The 26,491-nt window shown below is 40.0% G+C and overlaps 1 protein-coding gene across 1 annotated transcript in view; it reads right to left on the bottom strand.

The window, feature by feature from the left end:
- Positions 1-26,491, bottom strand: part of THBS2 (thrombospondin 2) — a 61,576-nt gene that overhangs the window by 18,868 nt on the left and 16,217 nt on the right. Inside the window, exons 5-15 of the mRNA XM_089528414.1 lie at positions 22,466-22,662; positions 17,769-17,912; positions 16,355-16,451; positions 15,375-15,545; positions 14,750-14,926; positions 13,050-13,223; positions 11,497-11,624; positions 11,204-11,356; positions 7,728-7,946; positions 6,031-6,138; positions 4,907-5,066 (exon numbers count right to left, since the gene is read on the bottom strand). Of these exons, the coding sequence (XP_089384540.1) occupies positions 4,907-5,066; positions 6,031-6,138; positions 7,728-7,946; positions 11,204-11,356; positions 11,497-11,624; positions 13,050-13,223; positions 14,750-14,926; positions 15,375-15,545; positions 16,355-16,451; positions 17,769-17,912; positions 22,466-22,662 (1,728 nt within the window). The remainder of the gene's footprint in view (positions 1-4,906; positions 5,067-6,030; positions 6,139-7,727; positions 7,947-11,203; positions 11,357-11,496; positions 11,625-13,049; positions 13,224-14,749; positions 14,927-15,374; positions 15,546-16,354; positions 16,452-17,768; positions 17,913-22,465; positions 22,663-26,491) is intronic.

Here is a 26,491-nt window from a genome sequence, read left to right as displayed (position 1 = left end):
GGCATGCCAACCATATCATAAATTATAATGTTCTAATAATATGGTTTTTGTATTTTTTGGTTTAAACCACTCTTGGGTCCACAGAATACAAGCTGCACTATAGTATAGCTGAAAGTTGGGAGCTGCCATTCCCTCTTTTTTTGTAGAATTATTTAGAACGGACCATTTAATTCTTACTCTCTTCCCATCCCAGATATATATATATTTTAAAATTCTATTTCCCAAAGTAAAAATACTTTCTGACTATGAATTATCTGAAAATTGAGAAACCAAAACATCAATTTCAGTAGGCTACATCTTTTAATTGTTGCTACGCTACCTGATAGGGATAACTTTAAATTTTTCCATTTCGCCAATTCTTTCTGTATTCCTTTCCAGGTTACTGAGTAATTTAAATCATAAAGATCTGACGTTTTGTTTGAAAGTCAGATACCCAAATATTTAATTGCATCTTTAATTTTACAACCCAATTTTCTTGTATTTTTTTTTCACCTTCGTTTTTGTTAATTTTTTTGTCAACAGCCATGTTTTATCTTTATTTAATTTAAAACCAGCCAAATTCCTGAAATTTTCCAGTTCTTGCAAAAGAAACTTAATACTTTTTAGGGGTTTTTCCAAGATAATAACCAGGTCATCTGCAAAAGCTTTCAGCTTAATCTCTTGACCCTAAACTCTTGTACTTCTAATTGCTGAGTTTTCTCTTGTGAAGTTCAATAGTATTTAGGACATACATAACTAGCGATGCCTTTCCTGAATTGTAACGCCTGTCTGTTAGGTTACAAATATTATATAGACTAGAGTGTTGTGCTATCTGGCTCTACATTGGCAAAATACCTCTAGGATGAGATACTGATTGTGTCATTGCTCAGTCTAGCTCTATAAGGACAACATTCTGCTCAACTTCCTATCACACAAAAACTTTGCAAGACACAGTAGATAGGCAAGACTATTAAATTCCTCCTCCATTCTCTCTCTCAAACAATGTTTTTAGTTATTCTGTTAGCTATTAGATTCTATTAGAATCTATTAGATTCTGCATGCTGGTTTTGACACTACCTGAGTTCAGTAAAATTTAGGTGAAATCCTTTGTAAATGACCTTGTAAAAATTCTAATGACCTTGTAAGACTAAAGATTTTGTAAAACTACAAATCCTGGAATTCCATAGGATGGAGCTACAGCACTTAAAGTTGTGTCAAACTACATTATTTCTACAGCCTTGATTCAGTCAGGGCCATTCTGGTGATGTCCATTCACTCTCAACTGAGCCCTGCCCGATCTCCTAATCTAAAACTTTCTGAAAATGACATAAAGCAAGGATTGAAATACTTTAGGACTGTGGGTTCCACCTTAGTTTTTCTCCAAAATTCTTGGGGATAATCAACTGTAGTGGACTGGAAAATAGTGGTGCAAGAAGGAAGGTATAGAATCAAGCAACAAGATGCCTTTGAATCAAAGAACAACTGAAACATGCTGATGTCCCTAAACTATGTGATTTAAGAGGCTGCATAAAAATAAAAAAGTATATTATTCTAATCTTCAATAGGCCCTAAACTTGTATTATTTTCTGCATGAATCCAGAACATGGATGACTACATGATCTGCCCAGGAATTTGTTATTAGTACTTCAACAAAAATCTAAACTCTCATTTCCCACCAAGCTTGCTTTCTTGAATTCAGCAGCCTAATTTTGGAGGAAACATATTTTTATTGTTACTATTCTCTGCTCTGAGAGTGATTTCCAGCTGTTTTCTCTGTTCAGTGGTTTAACAATAGCAACAACGTACCATTGCACTGACTACTTTCCCCAGAGCTTGGAAAAGTTAATTTTTTGAATGATAACACACAGAATGACTCAAACAGCATGGGCAGTGATCATGCTGACTACTGGGTTCTGGGAATCTACTGAAGTATAAAAAGTTACTACTGCTTTCTCCTTATCCCTATGTAAACTGGGTGTTTTTTTAAATTGTATGGAATGCATCTCCTTAATGGAACTGATATACATTAGATTTTTGTTTCCAACTTTTGTAATATTCTGTGGCCATGTTTTAACTGATCCTTGTATGTACCACTGGGGGGGGGGGGGACTAATGTGCATTAGCTAATGTTCTTCTCCAAGGAAGCAATGAGTACTTTTAACAATTTTTTCCCTTTTGCAAGCAAGTCTTCTGTATTGTTTTCAAAGAATATTTCCATTGAGACTTATTCTGTGTAAAATTCATACATTATTGTTTTGTGCTAAGACCCGCATTTCCTTTGCAGAAAAAAGAGCATTCCCTGGCCCCATAAGAAATGTTATCCTCTGTGCAAAACAAAATCCTGATTTCTGTACGAAATATTTTATGAGAATTTTATGGAGAGTATTTTCCAACTACAGCATTTTCCGTGTAGAAAATATTAATATGGAGCAGAAAGTGTTGTTTTCGATAAAGTAAACATTGTTTTCTGTGCAAAACCACATGCAATTTTTGTATAGATTAATTCCTGAACTGCAGATTTTTGCACATCAAGGATTTCTCTCATCTCTTGACACTTAAAAATATTTTTAGGTTTTTTTTAACCATTTTAAAAATATTTTCAAATACTCTTTCCATCCCTACATGCATATGCTTTTAAAAAAATAGAAAGCATTTTAATTCTTAGAAACTGCCTTGGCTATCTAGAGAAAATGAGCTATAAAGGTCTACATAAATAAAATAAATAACCGAATGCTGATAGAAACTTTATACTCTGAAAAACCTTCAAAAGTTTTAGAGATTCTCCTGATAGACACATCCAACGTTTTACAGTTACTGAATCAAATCTAGGGCTTAATAAGGGTTTATTTTTCCCTCAGTGCTGAAAACTGGGATTGATTTGCCAGGAAATGCTCTAGCAACATCCTTGGGACATGGATGCTTCTGCATGCAAGTCATGCCAAAACCTAGAGGCAATGTGAAAATACCAACAATGTTTGAGTTGGTAGATTTTTCAGCACTGGGCTACTGTTCAGGCCAGTTTTGCCAGTTTAATAACCTTAAATATCATTATTGGTTTCAGAACTAAAAAAGTAATTCGAGATTCTTATTATTCTAACATCCAAAATACATCTCTCTTCCTCCTCTAAGCCATTTTGGCAAGCCCTCTCACTGAAGACATTTGATTTAGTTGGCATGTCAGATGTAGTTCTTCATACAGGAATATTCTGCAAAAATGTTTTATTACATTATCTTTCACCTCTTGTGAGCTGCCCAGAGAACCTATGTTATTGGGTGGCCTAGATTAAAGTATTAAATAAATAAATATCAAGGACTATGGCTTTATTAGATCAGAATTGTTCTTACATTCTTTGTTACATTGACATATAAAATGAATGGGACATTCTTTTAAAAACGATTCTTCCATCATAAGATGATAAGACTTTACCCCAAAAAAAACTTGTTAAAGATGCCTAGATAAAATCCATTCTATTCCAGAATAGGGAAGATGATAAAGACTTTTTTTAGTATAGTCCCATCCAATACAGGCTGCCATCTAAAACTCAAGCTGATTTTCCTACTGATCAACAGCACTTCTGTCTTGTCTGGATTAAGCCCCAATCTGCATTCAACGCTTTACTATCACTGCCTCCTTGGCATCAGTTGAAGATAAAGTTGGGTATCATGAGCATACTGATGACACGCAGCCTCGAAGCTCTGAATGATCTCTCCCAGCAGCTTCATATAAATGTTAAAAATATAGGGGACAGAATTGACCCCTGTGGTACCTCACAGGCTAATGAACAAAAGAAAAAAATACCAGTCCCACCAGCCCATCCTCCAGAAATGTTCAGCCAAGAAAGACTGGAATGACTGCACAGCAGCACTCCCAAGTCCTATAACAGCCAAACAACCCAGAAGGATACCATGGTTGGTGGCATCATCTGCTGAAAGATTCAAGAGAACTAATACAGACCCATGAGCGTTAACTGGTTCGTGTGTACAAATAGACCTGTGTCCATGTATCCCTGTTGGATTAGGAATACTGGGCATAAATCATGCACATTTCACTATGTTTCCAGGATAAGGATCAAGTGAGGACACAGTCCATCTGCAAAATATTGTTTTGAAATGGATGCACATTTCAATGTAAATTCAAATGCACATTCCTGCCTGCATTGTTACAATAGTAGTCACACTTTAACTATTTTTTACATATTAGTAGAATCTGGATTTGCACCTATGTTGCCAACTTGGACCAAATGAAAATGTCACACTATCTGCCTCCTGAACAGTCACAAAATTATATCTGAAAAAGTATTACAAGGCTGCATCCAGTGGCAATTTTTTGAAGAAAGAAGATGTTCTTCCATTCCTAGAAATCTCTATAATCAAATGGAAGCTTCCATGAATAAAATGGGAGAAGGCAGTTTTAACCAGTTCTGTTGTAACTACATATACTCCATAAAATCTACTTTGGAAGGTTTGAGAACCCTCTAAATCAGGGTGGATGGTGACAAAGACAGGCAAGAAGAAATAAGCAAAAACTGCCTCCCCCCCTTCCCATTCATGTAAACGTCAAGTGAAACACAGACATTTCTGTAAATTGAACATCGCCACTGGACAGAACCAAATCTAATTGGTTGTGTTTTCTCACTGATGAGTCTCATTCTAAACACTGACCTCAAGATTGGCCAATCTTGTCTGAAAATGGTAGGCATAAACTAGATAGTTGGGAACACAAACAGTCACATGGTAAATGTTGCACCATACATTGTTTTTTTTAAGCATGTCAATGAATGAGTTTTAAAATTATGTACCATTGAGGTAGATAGCTGATAAAGGATAATTTATTCTGGTTTATTTGACCTTCATATGGAGCAGTGGTTTATTCAGGTGCTACAAACCTGACTATAAATAAAGTGTATATGAATTAATGAGAACATACCATCTCCATCAATATCCACTGCACATGCATCACCCTCTCCATTATTATCTGTATCAATTTGAGCAGGATTATGCACATAAGGGCAGTTATCACAACGGTCGCCAACTTCATCTTTGTCATAATCAAATTGACGGGGATTAAAAAGAAGGGGACAGTTGTCCTAAAAGGAAAAACAAGATTAAACAAAAAGTATATAAACAAAAGACAGAGACTATGGAAATAATTTCCCAGGGGAAAAAATCCCCATCTGTAAACCAAATAAAAGGTCTATAGAAGAGTAAAACAGAAACAAAATTAAAAGTGAATGGATGAATGAATGAATAAGCTAACATCAAATAATAATAATAATAATATATCTTAAATCAAGTGTGGGCTAATCATAGCTCCCCGTACTGTTTTGCACCCACCTGGGGTCAAATATACATAGAAAAAATATATATTTTGGGAAAAAAATGTTTTGCTCCAGATTTCCCCTAAATGCATTCCAGGGGATATGCAGGGCACTTCTACAATGTCTGCCCCCAGGGTCAAAAAAATCTTGCACCATTTTTCAAAAATAAAAACCCAAATAAACAACCCCCCCAACTGAAACACTTAAAAATGTCAAATGGACAAATGGAAATGGGGTGAATTTCCACTACATTTTGTGGGGCCCTGGGCCCAAGAGAGGCCTTTTTTTGTAACAAAACATGATGAAAATGTCCCCATATCCCCTAGAGGTGTATGGGGGAAAAAACAAATTTTCATGGGGGGGAGAGGAAGCAGGTGTGACACTCCAGAATCTCCACAGTGGCCCACCATGTCCTAAATAATTAAGTATAATTGGAGTATCCCAATGTCAGTGTTATCAGCTTTACATATTACCAAAATGAATAGTATGTTGTGCAATCTAATATCAAGTGCTCCATTCTCTGAGAAAATGGGTCAGCCTGAAATGTGAGACAGATAAAGCATAGTTATATCTGTACATAATAGTGTGACAGCCCAAGGTATAAAGCTTAGACACCAACCTCTGGCTTACAGAAGTTATGCCACAATAAAGATACCAACTGCTTCTTGATGATGTCCCTACTGATTTCTTCTAAAAGGAGAAGATGGTTTTATGAAGGTAAAAGAAAGCTTACTTTATCATCCTCTACACCATCATTGTCATCATCTTCATCACAAGCATCACCTTTCCCATCTTTATCAAAGTCTTCTTGTCCAGAATTTGGCAGGAGAGGGCAATTATCCTGTAAATACAAACCAATGTAAAACATCTGATGGTACAAACATCTGATGTAGAAGTGGCTAAGCATTCCAAACTTTGACTAGATCTTTTCCCCACAAGAGACTGTAAAATACATCACTAGTTAAGCTCAAAATGGGAGCTCTAAAACAATTTCTAGAGAATTAAAAATTTTGGAAAAGCATATGGATTAAATTAATTTTCACACACTTTCACTGGTAATGGAAGGCAGTCTTTGGTTCTTTTGGATGATGTTCCTAAATTAAAATGCTATCTAATGATGGGTACCACCTGATACTTTTGCTAGGTTGTTAAAGAATGACATTTGGCCTCTATAAAATCCACATATGTACAAAAACTATAATGAGTTGAGCTTTGAGGAAGAACCTCTTCTAAATGGATTCATCATGTTAGCTATAATTTTTTTGTTTTGTTTTTATAGGAAGCAAATTTCTAGGTTTGCTTCTTGAATCAAATGAAGGATGTCCTGATGACAGGACTCCAAAGGAAAGGAAAGGAAAGGAAAGGAATATGAAATGCAAATGCTGAGTTGGCAATATTAACAAGTAAGCAGACATCAGCCCAAAACTGAAAAAATCCAACATCTGAATGGTATGCTCAATGAAAGTCTAGGATTTGTTTCTTGTTCACAGAAAAACAGGAAAAACAGAACTCATTCCTAGTTTCCTATTCTTAGCCTTGTAAAGTCACAGCCAGTTTTGAAATTATAACCATTTCTCTCAGGGGTTCAACAGACTGCCCCTTTGGGCAGCCACCTCTCTTTCCTCATTGGATTGTGGCCATGGCCCTGATCTGGGCTTTCTGCGGTGCAAGCTTTTTGCCACTTCTTCAGCATCGCGCATATTAGTGCTGCACCAAAGACATGATGTGATGCCACCTGCTGTCTGGTCAAGCGGGGGACATGGGGGCAGAGTCGGGGCAGCTGGCGTGCATGCATCATGCCCCCCCACCATCCCCATGCCATCCATCTTTTATGAAGGAAATAATGAAAAAGAAAACATCTTCAGATAAAAATGGAGGAAAAATTGTTTGGTCCATCTTTTTAAATAAACCAATCTAGTTTATATATATCTGGACTGAACTGCAGATTAGAAACCTGTTTATCCATCAAATCAAACAGTCCCCTAACTTTTGTGATACAGGTTTCAGCTTAGAATTTGCATACAAAACTGTGGACATGAAAAAAAGTTGCATATAAAAACATCTATCAGGGAATGTTGCACATTAAAATAAATGCACACTTTCTACATTGCTAAACACAGAATAGTTGCTTCTTTTTTATAATACTACCCCCAGGGAACAATTGTATTTGAGAAGAATAGTATTTGCAGGCAATGAACCTAGAAAATGGAACTAATCTCACTAATATCAACCAGTCTTCCTACAAAAAGAGAGAAAGAGAGACAGAAACAGAGAAAAGAACCAAGTAAGACAATATGGAAATATTCCACTCAGCATTTCTCAAGCCAAAAAGTAATTCAGCGAGAACTACTTGCTAAAGGCAATAAATAGATCTCCTAATTCCTGCTCATTAATAAAGTTACAGCATTTCCATACTTTCATATCACTTACCTTCACGCAGTGATACGTAGCATTGGCAGCACAAACCAGGTTATTATTGGGCCATCCATCCAAGTCAGAGTCTTCACCACAGATGAACCCATCGCCAGCATAACCTGTTCTACATTCACACTTGTACATAGGATCACTGAAATGTCCCAAGTAGATACACTCTGCAGACCTATGGCAGTTGTGTGTTTTGTCTTTGCAAGGATTGGCAGGTTCACATACCTGAAAAACAGATTAGAAATCATTCAGACCATGCTTCAAGGGAAACCTATAAGTACCAGGTCTACACAGAGCTTGGAAAAGTAATTGAATGGGGAATTCTGGGAATTGCTTGCTGGGAACTCTGGGAATAAGTGTCCAAAAAAGTAGTTTTGCCAGACTCGGTGTCGGTGTTACTCATTAGCAAACTGCAGCACATGATCTCAGACAAACAAGGAGAAGAAAAGCAAAACCTCCAAATACAGGATGGGTGACATCTGGCTTGAAAGTGGTACACATGAGAAAGATCTCAGAATCTTAGTAGACCACAAGATAAACATGAGTCAACAGTTGGGGCTCTGGCCAAAAAAGCCAAAGCAATTCTAGGTAACATCAACAGGAGTAAAGTATTCAGAGTAAGGAAAATAGTAGTGCCAGTTTATTCTGTTTCGGTCAGACATCACTTCTAGGCACCACAATTCAAGAATATTGACAAGTTGCAGTGTATTCCAAATAAATTAACCAAGATGATGTCAAAAGTTTTAAGTATGAATAGTCAGACAGGCATTCAATCTTTTATTCAAATAACATATGGCATTTCCAAAACATCTGATTAATCAGAAAGGTAGACAAATGGAAACATCAACTTCCCACAATATTGTTTACACTTCATTGTCCTCCCATTGGTCACAGATTTAACAACCTTTCATTATAAATCTTGGCCAAAAACTGAAGAAACATTTGCTTGTTGAGCAAGTCAGCTGTGCACATTTGTCAATGGAGACATTATGAATAAATCTTTATTTACTTTTTTTAAAGGTCCTTAAGTAGAATTATACATTACTTCACAAATTTCTTTCTCGCATCTGCAAACTTCTGGATGTCATTAACATAAACTTACAGTGAGACAGAAGCATTCAATCCCACCCATTTCCTCTGCAGCAATTCCAGATGTAGCACCTAACCAGCCAGTTAGTTGCCTTTGCTTTAGAGACAACCTAATGGACTGTGATTTCCTTTCAAGGAGTCCTGACTGGTACTTCTATATTGCTATTGTTTGACTGACAACTTTGCAAGAATAATTTAATATTAATGGATATTCTCCATTTACACTCTGTGAACTATGTCAACCAGAACTGTGAAACTATGAAAACAGACACTTGGCTGTGTCAAACAATTTCATAAAATGTATCCATTATATTAACGGTGCCAGTTCTTACGTGCAAGACTTTCCAGATATGAAAGTAATAAGGACTCTGAGGCTTAAGGGCTAAAATTATTGTCCATCTCCATCAGCACTTAGCAACTTCTTTATTAGCTCCCTGCAATAAAAGACAAAATGGCTGTGCCCCATGCTGCATACTGAAGCCAAGTAAACTGAGAACCAAATCTTATTTCAGCACTAGTGATATCAGCAAACTAGCTTAGGGCATAAAGCTGGAGAATACTGTAACTTCACCCTTCACGTAGAATAACAGAATCATAGAGTTGAAAGACACCACAAGGGCCATCCAATCCAACACTCTGCCATGCAGGAACTCACAATCAAAGCACCGCTGACAGATGGCCATCCAGCCTCTGTTTAAAGACCTTTAAAGAAGGAAACTTCACCACTCTCCGAAAGAGTGTGCTCCACTGTCGAGCAGCTCTTACTGTCAGGAAGTTCCTCCTAATGTTTAGGCGGAATGTCTTTCACCCCATCATGCGGTGGCTCAAGTAGTTAAGATGCTGACTCTGTTGATTTCAAGATTGGCAGATTGGCAGTTCGAGGCCCAGGTACCACATGCTTGGTGAGCTCCCATTCCTAATCCCCAGCTTCTGCCAACCTTGCAGTTTGAAAACATAAAACTGCAAGTAGATAAATAGGTACTACTCCAGTGGGAAGGTAAACAGCATTCTGTGCAATCATACTGGCCACATGATCACAGAGTAGTCTCTGACAACGCTGGCTCTCTTAGTAATGGAGATGAGCACCACCCCTATGGTCAGACACAACTTGACAACCTTCTCAATGGGTTTACCTTTTTCTGTAGTTTGCATCTATTGTTCTGGGCCCTATTCTCTGGAGCAGCAGAAAATAAACTGTTCCATCCTCTATATCACATGCCTTCGAATATTTAAACAGGGCGAGCATATCACCTTTTAACCTTCTCTTCTTCAGGCTAAACATGCCTAGCTCCCTAAGTCTCTCCTCATAGGGCATGGTTTCCAGACCCTTCACCATTTTGGCCACCCTCCCTTGGACATGCTTCAGCTTTTAAATATCCCTCTGGAACTGTGGTGTAACTGTATTCCAAGTGAGGCCTGATCAAAGCAGAATAGAATGGCATTATTAATTCCCTTGATCTAAACACTTTACTTCTTTTGATGCAGCCTAGAATTGCATTGGCCTTTTTAGCTGCCACATCACACTGTTGACTCATGTTCAACTTATTGTTTACGAGGACTTCTAGACCCCTTTTACATGTAGTCTCATTAAGCCAAGTGCCCCCCATCCTATACCTATGCGTTTATTTTATTTTATTTTATTTTTTGTACATTACATTTGTCTATGTTGAAAATCATTTTGTTAGCTTTGCTCAGTTTTCTAATCTGTTATGGTCATTTTGAATTTTCATCCTGTCCTAATTTGGGGTCATCAGCAAATTTTATAAGCATGCCCCCTATTCTTTCATCTAAGTCTTTCATCTAATTCTTTCATCAACATAAATATGTTGAATAGCACAGGGTTCAGGACAGAACCCTGCAGCACCCCAGTGGTCACTTCTCTCCAGAATGAAAAGGAGCCATTGCTAAGCACCCTATGGGTTCAGCCAGTCAACCAATTACAAATCCATTTAACAGTTGCATTGTCTAACCCACATTTTACTGGCTTTTTTGCAAGAACGACATGGGGGACCTTGTCAAAGGCCCTCCTGAATTCTGGGAACGCAAAGAATGCAATATCCACAGCATTCCTTAGATTTGTCCTTCAACCCCACACCTCAGCTTCACACATTCCTCTGCATCTGCTGCCTCAGTCAACTGCTTACCCAATGTTAAGGTTGCCCTATATTTGCTTTAAAAATCACTAAGCTTAATTTCTAAGCTACTCTGGTTTTGTGGAGAATGGTGTTCCCTATTTTAAACATGAAATTTGGCTTTTGTTCTTCTTCATTCTCTAAAACAATGAGTCTTTAGGATGAACACATCTTCAGCCTCTTTGTACCACATTTTTATACCAGATGCATCACATTTTCCATTCTGCTATTGGCCACTGGCCTTCTTTCAACTGTACTTACTTGTTTTTCTGTCCTGGCAGCTTCTAGGCCCACCCCATATGGCTGGGTTCCTTTGTAGCGTGGAGGGCATGGCAAGCAATGGAATCCTGGATTTGTGTTTACACAACGGTGGTTCTGATTTAACTTAAAGCAAACATCTGGCACTACTGCACACTGCCAGGGGAGGGGGAAAAAACAAAAATAAATATAGCTGAAGAAAAATGACAGTTATCTCACTGGGAAAGACAGACAACAAAATGCTTCTATGGGTGGGGCTGAAGCTACATTTCCATAAAAACAGGAAGCATATCTACCTCATCAAGGTCCTCACAGAAAGTTCCATTTCCAAGGTAACCAGCAGGGCATGCACCACAGGACCAAGAACCATCAGGGTAACTGTTGCATTCTGCTCCAGGAAAGCAAGGATTCGACAAGCATCCATCTGCCAAAACAGGATGAAAGAGCATTAGCTGTGGTGATCTATAGAGGGAGGAGAAAGAACATGTAGAGTGCATTTACACTGCAGAAATAATGTAGTTTGACACCACTTTAATTGCCATGGCTCCATCCTTCAGAATCCTGGGATTTGTAGTTTGGTAGGGCACCAGCACTCTGGCAGAGAAGGTGAAAGGCCAGGTAAAACTACAAATCCCAGGATCCCATAGAATGCAGCTATAACACTTAAAGTGATGTCAAAGTGCATTATCTCTACAGTGTAGATGCACCTTTATTTATGCCATTCATGTAAGAAAGACTGTTTTATTAATTTAATATTTTTAGGCATAACACGGTTGTAATATAGTTTGCTTTATTAACCACTACTGTCTTTCAGGCTTAGGCAAAGTGCACCTCCATGGTTTGAAAAAATTGCAAAGAAAAAAATCCAAAGCACCAATCCGCCATTTTTAACACCCAAATATTCTAACTGCCAACTAAAGAATATTATGTTTTAGGCCCCAGAGGCTATGTTAAAAACATGAAGTAAAAAAGACCTCTCCTTGGTGTAAAGTGACCCAGGTGTGACTAAAAACATGGTCAAAATGCCCCACACACACTCCAGGGGGGTCTTGGGGGCTTTACAGAGCAAAATGTTTCCTGGAGGGCTGATGTGCCTCGCTAGCCTTCCATGGTTTCCCTTCCTTGTCCTATTTCACATAAAATAAGCTACTGAAAAGGTATACTCCATGTAATACAAAGTAGGGCTGGAAAGAATATTCAAAGATTGGATGGAGGGGGATATAAGGGGGCTTCTTGAGTGTTGGGAAATCCTAATGAGGAGAATCTTAGCCAAGTCCAGGTGCTGACAAGAAGCCCCATCCTTTAGATTCTGCACTGAGAAGACGTTGCATAACTACACCATATTTCCTCACTTCCACCACTAGAGACTCACCGTTTTCCTGCACACGCACTCCAGAAAGTCACTGTGGTGGCCAGAGAGGACATAAAGCATCTGAGGATTTTCCAGCTACATTCTGATAGCCAGAAGCATGGCAATGACACCATCCTCCAGGATCTCCAGAGCATCCTAGAGGAAATCCCACAGGTTGCCTGCATCATCATGCATCCAGGTATCAGAACTGGATTATTTTGAATCTTTATTCATTATTCATACCCTCTGTGGGAATGAAATTAATTAATATCCTAATACAAAAGCATAGCAATGAGAATGAAGTACATATGAAAGTTAGACTGAGTTTATTTTGAGGAAATCATCTGCTCTATCATAATGTTGGAGTCCTCCAAAAATCTTAAGACAGTCTTCCAGACAGGCTTGGGACACCACACTGGGCTGATGTATGAAGTATAATGACTGGATTATGCCATTTTGAATCAAATATGATGACTATCCAATACATTCCAAACTCACCTATTGGACAATCCTGCTTGTTGCACATATCTCTCTGTATGGTGTCTCCTGCACATGACTTTCCTCCATACTGAGGCTCTGGACTATTGCAGAGACGAGATCTCTCACGAATCCCTCCTCCACATGTAACTGTACAAGCAGACCAGGGAGACCAAGGGCTCCATCGGCCATTAACTGGAAGAATCCAAACAACAGGAAAAATTAACATGAATAATACAGCACAATTAAGTAAGGATAATAACCACATATGGTGATGTCATTCATCCAATTCAAGATGTTACTGCCAACAATCACTTCATTAATTCAGTGAATGCAAATCTTCTTAGTAGCCAAGCAAGTAATCTGGAAACCCTCCATCCCCTCAAAAGAATCTGCTTCATTTTCAAGGTATCACCTTAACTATGTTGGCTAAAATCCACTTACTTAAGGAATCCCACTCATTTCAATGAGACAACTTGGATAAAGGGGTTATGGACTGTAAGATGTGTAAATGTTCAGGTTGTAGTAGTTTCAGACCATCTTTATTTAAATCTATGAAATATGACACCAACATATAATACAAACACTGGGGTTCTCATTTTGTAGGTATTGTGCTATGTAATTTGGATCTTGTACTCTGTATTTTTTTATTTTTTGTATAATTACTTTATTGTTATAATATTGCTGTGATTTTTGATGGTTGGTGTATTTTGTATTTTTGATGCCTTTGTTTTGTAATCTGCCTTGATTCTGCAAGGAAAAGGCCGAATATAAATAAAATATAAATAAATAAAATAAATCTTATTATTATAATTTTGATGCTAATTTAAAATATGAAGCTGCATTTCACCTTAGTAGAACACACTTATCACACAGTGTTCTTAAATCTAAATAACGATTTGTGACAATGGAATTATATCTATCAGAAGGGGGGCAGAATTCTTACTGGGGGCAGTGGTCTCATTTTGTCCCCTGCCCACAGCCACACCCCCTGAATATTTGTACATGGGGAAGGTATAGTAGCATGTATTCTAGCCCCAGCCCTTCTGAACTTCCCATGTTGGCACTGAAGGTCAACAATAGTGTTGTAATAGTCCTTGGCTTTGTGCAGTTACAGACCTCCATAATGTGGCAAGGTGCCAATCACAGTTACAGCACAATCTTAGAACCATCATCACAGGGAACCTGTAGGTGGCAGAACATCTGACCTCTGTGCTGGCACAACATCCTAGCAAGTATGCATACAGCTTCTGCCTACCTTGCCTTATATGACAGGTTAATTGATTTGTAGCCTTGTCAGTAACTGTTTTTCCTAACATGACAGTTCAAAGATTATTCTCATAGGTTAAAATCCTACAGTGTACAAGTGACCCTCCATTTATGTAACAGAACTTCCTCATCCCCTCCTTCAAGATGTGCTTCCAATATCATTTTAAATATGGTAAATAGTATAAAATATATTAAATTAATGAAGAATAAGGAGTAGCTTATCAGTAGAACAGACCACTTAAAATGACTTACTAGCAAGTTCTTTTACCATAGGTTCCTTTGGCTATACTTTATTCATCTCTGGATTGGCAATGAGAAGGCCAGATAGCACTTCCAAGTAAACCAGAATTGGTACCATAGGGAAGAAAGGTGTTAACCTCTGCTTTACAGAACAGGTTCTTTTTTCCTGACAAATGATACTATGAAATGGGGGTTCAGAACAGAAAACCTACTTGGACATGGTGGCCCTTCACATTCTTTGGTTTCACGGCCACTTCCTTTGCAGCTTTTCCCACCCATCTGTGGGATAGGGGAGTTGCAGAGTCGTATGCGAGTTATGTTGCCTACTCCACAGGTCACAGAACAGGAAGACCAAGGGGACCAGTGGCTCCAGCCACCATCTTGACGTACTGGTCAAAGGAAGAATAATAATGACAATTGAAGTGCTTGCCCCAATGGCTCTAACACAAATTCCCCATTGAATATACAGTACAATCCATGATAGCTTTCCACCCATTCCTTTCAGCCCATGCAAATATGTAGCCATCCCATAGCAAGGTACTCAAGTGTCTGCTTGTCACAAGATTTAAAGTTAGCTGAACAGAATTGGGGTATGTCAAAACAAACATTTCCATGCAGGTTATACATCTATATCCTCACTTGTCAGTTGCATTCTATCTGCTTATTTTCACTGTAGACAACATTAGAGAACCCTAAAGAAGTTTGATGAACCTGATGAACCTAACAAAATATAGAAATGTTTCTTTTCCACATAAGATTGAATCCAGGTTTGTTTTTGTTTTGTTTGGCAATTAAATGAGACGTTGCAAATAAAAACAGAGATATGAGAGCACTTACTACGATTGTCACATTTGCCAAGGGAGCAGGTCCTGGTCTGAATGGAGGGGCCTCGACAAGTGTTGCTGGTGACATCACATGAGCGCCCTCGCTGCTGTGTTCCAGATCCACATGTGACAGAGCATTCTGTCCACTCAGACCAGGGAGACCAGCCTTCTTCACTGTCATCAGCTGCAACCAGAAGACACATAGAAGGACTTAAATGCACTGTCATGTTAAGTATTTACAAGTGAAAGTCTACTGAATATTTGCCACTAGTGTAGGAATCTAAAAATACTACTTCTCCTGATTTTAGCTGTCCTTAATTGATAAGCAGTTTACAATGTGTGAGCTAATTGCCCCCAAGCTGGGTACTCATTTTAGTGATCTCAGAAGGATGCAAGCCTGAGTCAAGCCTGAGCCCCAGCTAGTATTGAACTCGCAGCCTTATGGTTTTGAGTGAGTGACTGCAGTATAGGCATTTAACCAGTGCACCAGAAGGGTGCAGTTCACATTAGCGGAGGACAGTGCTCATAGAATCTTTCACCTTTGTCATTCATGACACTGGCTTACAAAGTCTAAGGGGGAAGGCTATTGTCAGAATTCCTTGCTATGGAGCTGGACATGGTCTAATCCAGTGGTTCCCATGCTTTAGTCCTCCATTTATTTTGGTCTTCAGATCCCAGAAGCCCCAGACAAGTTGGTCAACAGTCACAACTGCATCGCAAGAAGAACCCACTTTTTGTGGGTTCTTTTTGCTGTGTGGGGGAGCCGCGCGGTTTGTTCGCTGTGGCTCCCTCGCTCAGCAAACACGGGCACCGGCAGAGCACTTTTTGGGCGCTCTGTAAAGCACCTATAATACCCTATTTAATTCACTGATCATATTAGTGTTCCATATACTCTAATATGATATGTTGTTTGCCAAAAGCATGAAGTACCCCCAGGTTCTGGGTAATCTTGCTGCAACCCTACATGCAACTGTCTTTGTAGGTCATACTTACAGTGGGAGCAAACAGGACAACACTCGCCATCAATGAATGATGGACTGACACAGTGTACTGGTGGGCATGTGATTTTATTGCATATTGTTTTGGAATTCTACAAGCAAAGAAAACAGAAATGCAACCATTATTCAAAGAATACATAAGGCAAGTGTCCTACCATTCAATAGAACATTCATCTAATTGAGAGAAAAAAATGATCATTGCAGGAATTGTGTTTGACATTTCAGCTTATCTTTGAGGTGCAAAACATATAACAGAGCAGGCACACTGTAGAGCAAAGCAGAGGTAGGGTACAATAGAGTACAAGAAATAGCTAACTAGAGTTCTTAATATTGGTGCCCTCAGAGTTTCACCTGCCTGACTCATAGTGATCATAAGTTTTTTCCATACTCAAGTACCCCATCCCTTTAATGGATACTGCTGGTACGGAATGAATCTTTCTTTATGGTAGCTTAGCATATAAGGGATATTTGAAATGACAAAGTTATCAGTCAACTCAGTTCTAAGCACAGTGCTTAGGGTATCATCATCATTGTCATCATTATATTTATTTATATCTCACACTTTTCTCAAAACTGGGACTCAAGGAGGCTAACAGCCTATACTTATAGCCATCAAAGATAAACATCTAAATTAAATAGTTAATCCTAACTAGAGTAGATCCATTAAAGGGATGGGAACTTAGTAAATCCACATTTATATAAATTCCATTTATTCTGCTCTAGTTGTTTGTATGTATGACCCCCAAGTTGCATGTCAACCCCAAGCATTTCTGAGGGTCTGCCTAATTAAGAGGTGGTTTGCCATTTCCTTCGTCTGAAAAATAGCCTACAGAACCTGGTATTCTTTGCTGGTCTTCCATCCAAGTATTAACCTTGCTTAGCTGCCAAAAACAGACACGATCTAGTGGCTTCAGGATATTTAAGCTTCTAATCAAGAGTAACAAATACAATCGGCCCTCCTTATACACGGATTTTTTATCCACAGATTCAAGCATCCACAGCTTTAAAATATTCAAAAAAAGTATGAATTCCTGATAGTAAACCTTGATTTTCCATTTTATATAAGGGGCACCATTTTACCTTACCATTGTATTTAATGGGACTTGAGCATCCATGGATTTTGTTATCCACGGGGAATCCTGGAACCAAACCCCAGCGGATAACAAGGTCCCACTGTAGATTTAGGCCAACTACAATACTTGAGAATATATGTCCAAATTCCTTTGTCCACATATGAAAGTGATACACAAGCCAAAAGACCAGAAGAAAGAAATGAAGGAAATGGGTCCAGCCTGTTTTTCACTATCTACTGATAAAGACTATTGATGCAGATTTTTAAAAAATCCTACTATGTATGTCTAAATGCCAGAGCAATGGTATATGATATAAAAACTGTATTGAAGTCTCACCTGACAGTGACATTTTGTGCAGCTGTCCACAACCCATTGTGAATTATTTGCAAATTCACGACCATCTTGCCAGCATGCCGACTGGTTTTTCAGAATCTTGTTGGGGCCAAGCAATTCTGACACAATTTTTTCATTCACTTCAGACTGTGCAATGAAACAGAGAGATGAGTGGAGGTACAAGTTATTTTGATTGATTTAACAGAATGAACATGCACCTTCCAGCATAAAAACCTGAATGTAACCTTTGTGCAAATGCACCAGAAACAGACAAGTATGAAACTCTGCTTCCTCTAAGTTTGGACTGTTATCAGTACGCTGATGACACCCAAATCTATTTCTCCGTATCTCGTTCGTCGGCCTCGAATTCCGATGGCATCTCTTCTCTCAATGAATGTCTTCAGGCGGTAATGGGCTGGATGAGGAAAAACAGATTGAAACTGAATCCAGACAAGACGGAGGTGCTCATGGTAGCGGCCCCCGAAACCAAGAATTGGGTTGCAACCTCCAGTCCTGGATGGGGTCACACTCTCCTCCAGCGACTGTGTTTGCAGTCTGGGGGTGCTCCTTGACTCGTCACTCCTGATGACAAATCAGGTAAATGCGACGGTCAGGAGTGCCTGTTATCAGCTTCGGCTGATACGCCAGTTGCGCCCTTTTCTGGAAGTAAGGGATCTCGAGACGGTTGTGCACGCACTGGTAACCTCACACCTTGACTTCTGTAATGCACTCTACATGGGGCTACCCCTGTGCTTGACTTGGAAATTACAGCTGGTTCAAAACATGGCAGCCAGGCTTGTGTCAGGTACATCTAGGAGGGACCACATTACTCCGGTTTTGAGGTCCCTCCACTGGCTGCCTATCAGCTTCCGGGCCCAGTACAAGGTGTTGGTTATCACCTTTAAAGCCCTAAATGGCTTGGGTCCAAGCTATCTTAGGGACCGCCTCCTCCCGTACAATCCTCCCCGCGCTCTCCGGTCCTCTGGGAGGAATTTACTGCAGCCTCTAAAATCTAGGCTTGCAGCGACCTCCCAGAGGGCGTTCTCTGCTGTCGCTCCCAAACTCTGGAACGACCTGCCAGATGAGATCCGTCAGATAACATCATTAGACAGCTTTAAAAAAGCGGTCAAGACGGATCTCTTCCGGCAGGCCTTTCCAGATTAACCATCCCGGCCCAGGTTCCCAGGTTCCCTGATTCCCTCATTCCTCCCGTGGCCCCATCTTAGTGATGGTTGAGGATCAACAGAGGGATATCAGGGTTTTTAGTTTTAATTGCTGTTTTTATGCTTGATATTGTGTTTTTAATATGTTATACTATTTAATACTGTCTTAAGGGGGGGGAGGGATAAAGGGTTTTTAATTGTCATATTTTACATTTTACTGTTGTTAACTGCCCGGATTGGTTTGCCAGAGGGCGGTATACAAATAATAATAATAATTATTATTATTATTATTATTATTATGTTAAAACACTTGGAAAAGAAATTTCTTTTAGTCAATGGGTATTTTGGCTAAAAAGGAAGCAAACAATCCATTGACTGCACTTTTCCTCTAGGTGCAAACTTGTCAGCTAATGCAGTCAGTACTGGCCAAATTTACAAAGGACACAGTAACTTCTACTGAAAAGCTTTTCTTCTAGAAAAATTTATCTCCCTTAATACGGAAGATAACTTCATTCCTGAAACAGACGTCAGATTACTTCAGAACCATTTTAAATATGGGAAACTTTATTTGTAGCAGACAGTGAAGAAAGAAACAAGGAAGTACAATTATTTCTTTTTGTGTGATTTTACCAATGCTGATACATGTGCACATATAAAGTCTACCTGTAGGGATTGCCCCCCTTTAGACTGAAATCTCATACCTCCAAACAGATAGATGTGCACTATGTCACTGTTTCTTTCAAGTATTGTATATACTCATGTATAAGTCTAGAAATTTTGGTTAAAAAATTGACCCAAAAACCTGAGTTGACTTATCCATGGGTCAGTGTAAGTACTGTACTTGAACTCTTTTTTTTCCCCTTCTTTTTTTAAGGAACCATCCCTTGGTGAAAGGAAAGAGTGTAATCTGTCTTGGAAGCACTGATCCTCCTCTGCTCTCTCATCGATCCAGCAAAAACAGTTATGCTTGCTGGAATTTTGTTCTTTGACATTGTTCTGCTTTGCTTCACCCTTTACCTTCTTTGTTACATGCCCCTAAGTTTTACCCTCAACTTATCCATGGATCATATCAAAAGCCATCATTTTGGCCCCAAAGTCTGCCCTCAACTTATACATGAGGTCGACTTACAGTCAAGTATATATTGTACATAAGGACATAAGAAGAGCCCTGATGGATCAGACCAAAGCCTTATTTAGTCCACCATTCTTTTCATTCACTCAGGCTGATACAAACTTTGGCTATTTAGAATAAATCCCATAAGGAAGCACCTGGCAGACTGGAAATAATGAGGATGCTACAGGGCCAGTTCAAGAATTTTAGAAACTAAAGTGCACACTCCATCATGCATACTGACTCAGGCCCGGAACAGACCACCCCAAATGGGCGGCCTGCACCTGCCCCTTTTCGCGGTGGATTGGGGCCAGGGCAACTTCATCGGTAGTCCTGCGGCCCCAATCCGGCATTTTCAGGGCCATGGAGAAGTGGCAAAATGCATGCCCCCGGACACCTGGACAGCCAAGAGAAGAAAGGGACAGTCCCTTTCCCCTCAGGATCGTTCCTGTGGCCATGTAGTTGCCACAGGAATGAGCTGGTGTAGGAAGAAGCTGCAAAATGCAGCTCCTTCCTGCAACATCATAAGGGCTGCATCTCAGCCCTTATGATGTCGCGTCCGTGGCCGTGGGGACACTGTGAGGCAGCACCGGCATCATGGTGGACCCTGTGTGGATGGGAGGCCGCCTTGTTGCCTGCACTGCCACGGACTAGAGTTAGGGAGTGTGAGGTTGGTGCGCACTCCCTAACTCTGGTATTGCGAGCAGCACGCTGCTTTATGGCGGTGTGTACTGGCCCTGAGTAGGAAGAGAGCTGTAGTAATAGTGGTTGGGTTTTTTTCTATCCTGTCTTTTTTCCAATCTGGGACTCGAGGGTAAAAGAATCTTATAGCACCTTGGAGACTAACTGTGTGAAAGAAGTTGTAGCACCCTCCATTTAGAAGTTGATCTATCATCAGTTGAGGCACGCATTTGGATCCGTAAATTCAACCTTTGATTAAGAATGTTTTTTGTTCCAGTTGGTTTGGCTCCGTTAATTTTAAAGGATTCTTTTATTTCTACCTGGAAGAAATCCCTAGCCATGAAGCTGTCCTCCATTGGGTTGTCATTGTCACTTATATATCCTTGCTAGGCTACAATAAGGCAAAATTTGTCATCACCCAGCGAATTAGAGATATTGACTTGCAAACTCATAGAAGCCAATCAATACCACATCTTGCTACTGGGGTAACTGGGAGAACTGGCAAACATGCCAAGTATTTTGAATATTTGAGCATCCCTAAACAAAGAAGGGCTTTTATGTTGGCAAGGTTAAATATCTTTCCATCTGCTGTCTTGGAAGGTAGATACAAAAAAGTACCTTACCATTGTCGTTTTTGTCCTTGTGGCTTTAAGGAGGTTGAATCAATCAGTCATGTTCTTCTTTGTTGCCCCCTCTATATAGAAACCCGTGCTTTTTATATAACTCCCATTATTAAACAGCTACCCAATAGGCAGGAGAAATTTTATGTTGACTACCTTCTAGGCAGACTGCAGTGAACATGTAACTAGCTGAGTTGCTAAATTTTTTGCAGTTGCTATTATTCTTTGTACAAGATTTTTAAAACAGACACAGTAAACCTTGTTGTAGCATGAGCTTTCATAGGCATGGTTTACTTCCTTAGATGCATGTCTGAGAAAGCCAGGTCTACAAATGGTCTTGCTAGAGCTTTTGCACAGTTAGTCTAAAAAATGCTGCAGGATCCCCTTGCATACCAATATGCCAGACTAAAGATTAAAACAGACACAGGTTTAAAATTCATATCATACAAAATTATAAACACAATTAAACAAACCAAAGGATTAAAAGTAGTTACAAGCAAGACTACTAGCAACAACAACAAGAACAACTACACAGTATAGCACTTTCTGAAAGGCTCTTTTCTCATTCAATAATTAGCCATCAAAGGTCTTCCGGGCGAGAAAACGTCTGCACATTCCTATGAAAGGAGAGCAGGGAGGGTGCCAGTCTAACCTGTCTAAGAAGAGAGTCCCAGAGCCTGAAGGCAGCCATGGAGAAGGCTCTCTCCTGTGTTCCCACCAGATGTATTTGTGAGGATGGTAGGACAGAGAAAAGTGCCTCCCCAAAGTCTCAAAAGACAAGTGGGCTCATATGGGAGAATTTAGATAACATGGACCTGAGCCATATCAGTCATAGGCACACTGAATTGTGCCAGGAAATAAACTGTCAACCACTGAAGTGTTCCAAGTGACTTGTTAACTGTCAGTAGCTAGTTCTATTTAATAATTTGTTTGCAGCCCTTTGGACCAACTGAAGTTTCTAAACACTCTTCAAAGGCAGCTACATGTAAAGCACATTACAATGGTCCAAATGGGATGTAACAAAAGTATGTGTCACCATGGCCAGATCTGACAGTTCAACAACAAACTGAAGGTTACTGCATGAGGAACTGAGCATCGAAAATAAAACAAATCAGTCATACCTACCACTTTTTCTAATTTTTCAGTTAAGCTGTTCACAACAATGCGCAATCCAGTGAGTTCAGTAAACATAGACCCAAGCTCTTCACATGAGCGATCACAGAATTCTGCTTTCTTCTCAGTGTTGTCACCAATGTATTCTGTCATGACTGAAGGGGTGAGGTGAAGGATCTCTGTGCTCTCATTGATGGTGTTCACCTCAGCTGGCAGGAAGAAAGCAAGGAAAGTCCCATGACATATACACAACAGCTTTCCACTGATTATAATGTTTGGCTCAAATTATACATCACTGCTATAGGTGGACTGCAACTGCATCCCCTCTGGAATTGTTTCATGCCAAATTATACACATGAGAAAAACAGGATTGGAAGTTAAAACCTTTCCAATTATAGCTCTTTGACAATTTATATCCCAGCTGTGAAAGAGCCAAATTTACAAACTCAGGGCCAACGAAAAACAAAAGTCCTTTAGGGACATATCATCAAGCATATGCAGTATTATACACAATCCACTTTTAAAAGCATCAAATGTTCCATGATCACTCTGAAAAGGAAAAAAAAGTACATTCTGAAATCTTGTTAAGATTCTAGTCCTTGAAAATTACAGATAAAAAGAAATGTTATGCTGATAAAACAAACAATTATTGTAGCTTCAGCAGGAAGCTACAAAAATTGTAGCAGGAATGCATATGCACATGCATTAATGAAACTATTATCACTATTATCACTCTTTTCAAGGACTTTAATAGTATCACTCCAAACAAAATATCTCACCAGTTGTTTGCACAGAAGATACCCTTGAATTCTATAAATTATTGGAGAAATACATCACTATAGCTACAGACTTCCAAAGAGAGTGAGTAACATTTTTGTTAAACTTTTCAGCAATGATTGAAGGAACACATTTTTTCCATCATGTGTAAGGATTATGTTTAAAAGGACTGGAAATGACTACTCATTTGGTGTAATTGTACAAATAAGCCGGTTTACCTCTGCTGGCTTGAATTCAAGATCCGGAGGATCATTCCTAAATTGCCACCTATCTATGTAGGATGCCACTGCCCGGATACATCCTGGGTTGAAGCCTCGCTCAGCCAGCACTTTTTTGAAGTCAGGAAGCTTCCAACTTCAAAAATTGGCCAGCTGAGCGAGGCTTCCACTTAGGATGCATCTGCGCAGCAGCATCCTGCGTAGATAGGCAGCGTTTTCGGTATGATAACATCCAGGGCATTCCGGATCCTGAATTCAAGCCGGAAGAGGTAAACCAGCTTATTTGTTCATGGGCTAAACTCTTAAGGGTTGCCAGACTTTCAAAACAGTAATACAAGACACAATAATCCAACAGTAGATTGGCTAGGTCATGTGAGGCACACCTATGTAAGCCTGCTTCATATCTCATGAAAGGCTTCCCTCTTGTGAGATCTCCAGGCTCAAATCTCACAGGAACCATAAAAGCACATGGAAATCTTACAGTGACAGGCCAGCCATCACAAAATAACAATTTCACTTTGGTGATTGGCTGGCCAACTGGAAGAAAGGGGAGAGGAGGAAGCCCAGCATTTAAGCCAGCTGTGATCCCAGCACAGTGCACTAGCATTTGGGATTTAATAGGCAAGTTTGCTACATACCAAATGCAGAGGGGTCAAGATGGTGGGAGGCTGGCTGGTGACCACTTTTAAATATGAGATTTGGAGCATCCTGTGTCAATCTAACAAAGATTTTAAAATCCTAGACAGAAGGCATCCCTTTAAAAATGGGACACCTGGAAACCATAAAGAAATGGGATGAAGGAAACATTGCCTTCAACCTCAGTGGGTTTCATTTGTTCCAAATTATATTAATAGACACAATAGATTATGATCCCCTCCCCACCTCACCATTCCCTTCTCCTTTTGTGTCGTGTCTTTTTAGATTGTAAGCCTGGGGGCAGGGAACTGTCTATTATCCCCTCTGTTGTAAGCCGCCCGGATTCCCAGTGATTGGGCAGCATATAAATAAATCCTATTATTATTATTTATTATTATTATTATTATTGGTCTTACCATATTAGCCATGGATTGTAGCCAATTAGCTGTTCTCAGGGACTGAGCAAAACCATTCCTACGGGGTGGCCTGCAGGGCTTTATAGGTAATAACCAACATTTTGTATTGAGCCCGGAAGCTAATTGGCAACCAGTGAAGAGATCTTAAAACGGGTGTTATATGGTCTGACCTTAAGGTTCCGGCGACCAATCTGGCTGCAGCATTTTGAATTAATTGAAGCTTCCGAACCTGGTACAAAGGTAGCCCCACGTAGAGCGCATTACAGAAATCTAAGCGAGAGGTTATCAGTGCATGTACTACTGTTTCAAGGTCCTTTCGGTCCAGACAGGGACGCAGTTGGCGTATCAACCGAAGCTGGTACCAAGCACTCCTCGCCATCGCATCTACTTGAGATGATAACTGTAGAGATGAATCCAGGAATACTCCCAAACTGCATACTTTGTCCTTTAGGGGGAGCATAACCCCGTCCAGGACAGGATGGCAAATTTCCCTGTCTGCACTTGGGGAACCTATCACGAGTACCTCTGTTTTCTCTGGATTCAACCTGAGTTTGTTTTCCCTCATCCAGCCCATTACTGACTCCAAGCAGGCATCCAGAGGAGAGGTGCTATCCTTAGTCACTGTATCAGTCGGAGACATGGAGAGATAGATCTGGGTGTCATCAGCATACTGATAACACCGAGTTCCATGGTTCCAGATGATCTCTCCCAGCGGCTTCATGTAAATGTTAAACAGCATGGGGGACAAAATGGCGCCTTGAGGGACGCCAGATGTCAGCTCTCTTTTACGAGAACAACAGTCCCCCAGCCTCACCATCTGGAATCTTCCTGAGAGGTAGGACCAGAGCCACTGGAGTGCAGTGCCACCGATGCCTAATTCTCCCAGGCATTCCAGAAGGATACCATGGTCGATGGTATCAAAGGCTGCTGAGATGTCCAAGAGCACCAACAGGGTCACATTTCCCCTGTCGATGCTCAGACGGAGATCATCGACTAAGGCGACCATGGCAGTCTCCACTCCATATCCCGCTCGGAAGCCAGTTTGAAATGGGTCTAGATAATCGGTTTCATCCAAGACAACTTGGAGTTGGAAGGCCACTGCCCTCTTGATCACCTTGCCCAAGAATGGTAAAAGGGAGACCGGTCTATAGTTGCTCATGTGCAGGGGATCTAGGGAGGGTTTCTTCAAGAGTGGCTTCACTATAGCCTGTTTTAAGGCAGATGGAAATTTTCCCTCCCGGAGGGATGTATTAATTATGAGCTGTAATGAAGATGTTATTATATCCCCTCCCTGAACGGTCAACCAAGATGGGAAAGGGTCGAGAGGGCAGGTCGTCCTTCTCACACAGCCAAGGAGCTTGTCCACGTCCACGGATGCCTTGGATCACTAACTCCACAGACTCCACAATTGTTTTGCCCCACTTTTTCCCAGTGTCCCCTAAAGAACATGTTTTTGGCCCTCTCTGGAAAACTTTAGGGACCTCCAGGTCACACCTTGTTGGGAATAGGCCCTTGTTGTTGCTCTCCAAAATACCTAGAAGGAAATTGAGGACTTTGGAATGATGGTATTTATTTGATTGAAACATGGAGCACATGGACTTCAGTTTCCCCAAATTGAAGTAATCAGACACAGAATTGTACATTAAAGATTTTCCAGGGAATATTTTACTCCCCATAATCTTCTTTCTCAATATTAAACACAAGATTCATCATCACCATCATTATCATCATGCTTAAAGAAACACAGAGCAGGACTCTTTCTACAGACTATCTCTTCAGCAGACAGCAGTCTACCTCTGTCAGAAATATACTTGCTGCTGTCACAGGGGTCCTGCCCTGACTTATGACAAAATATCATACATAGGAAAAATAAAACAAGACTACTAAAAAAAACCCCACATACTTCCTACTTTATTATGCTTCTTGGCTTAAACCAAAAAATTAGTTGGAGAAAGTGTATCTAGCATTTCCCTTGCCAAGACTGTACAACA

This window comes from Sceloporus occidentalis, unplaced genomic scaffold, assembly GCF_023333645.1.
Source record: "Sceloporus occidentalis isolate IW3139 unplaced genomic scaffold, rSceOcc1.0.p SCAF_6, whole genome shotgun sequence".
In the NCBI taxonomy this organism is placed as follows: domain Eukaryota; kingdom Metazoa; phylum Chordata; class Lepidosauria; order Squamata; family Phrynosomatidae; genus Sceloporus; species Sceloporus occidentalis.
This window is presented reverse-complemented; position numbering and strand designations above follow the sequence as displayed.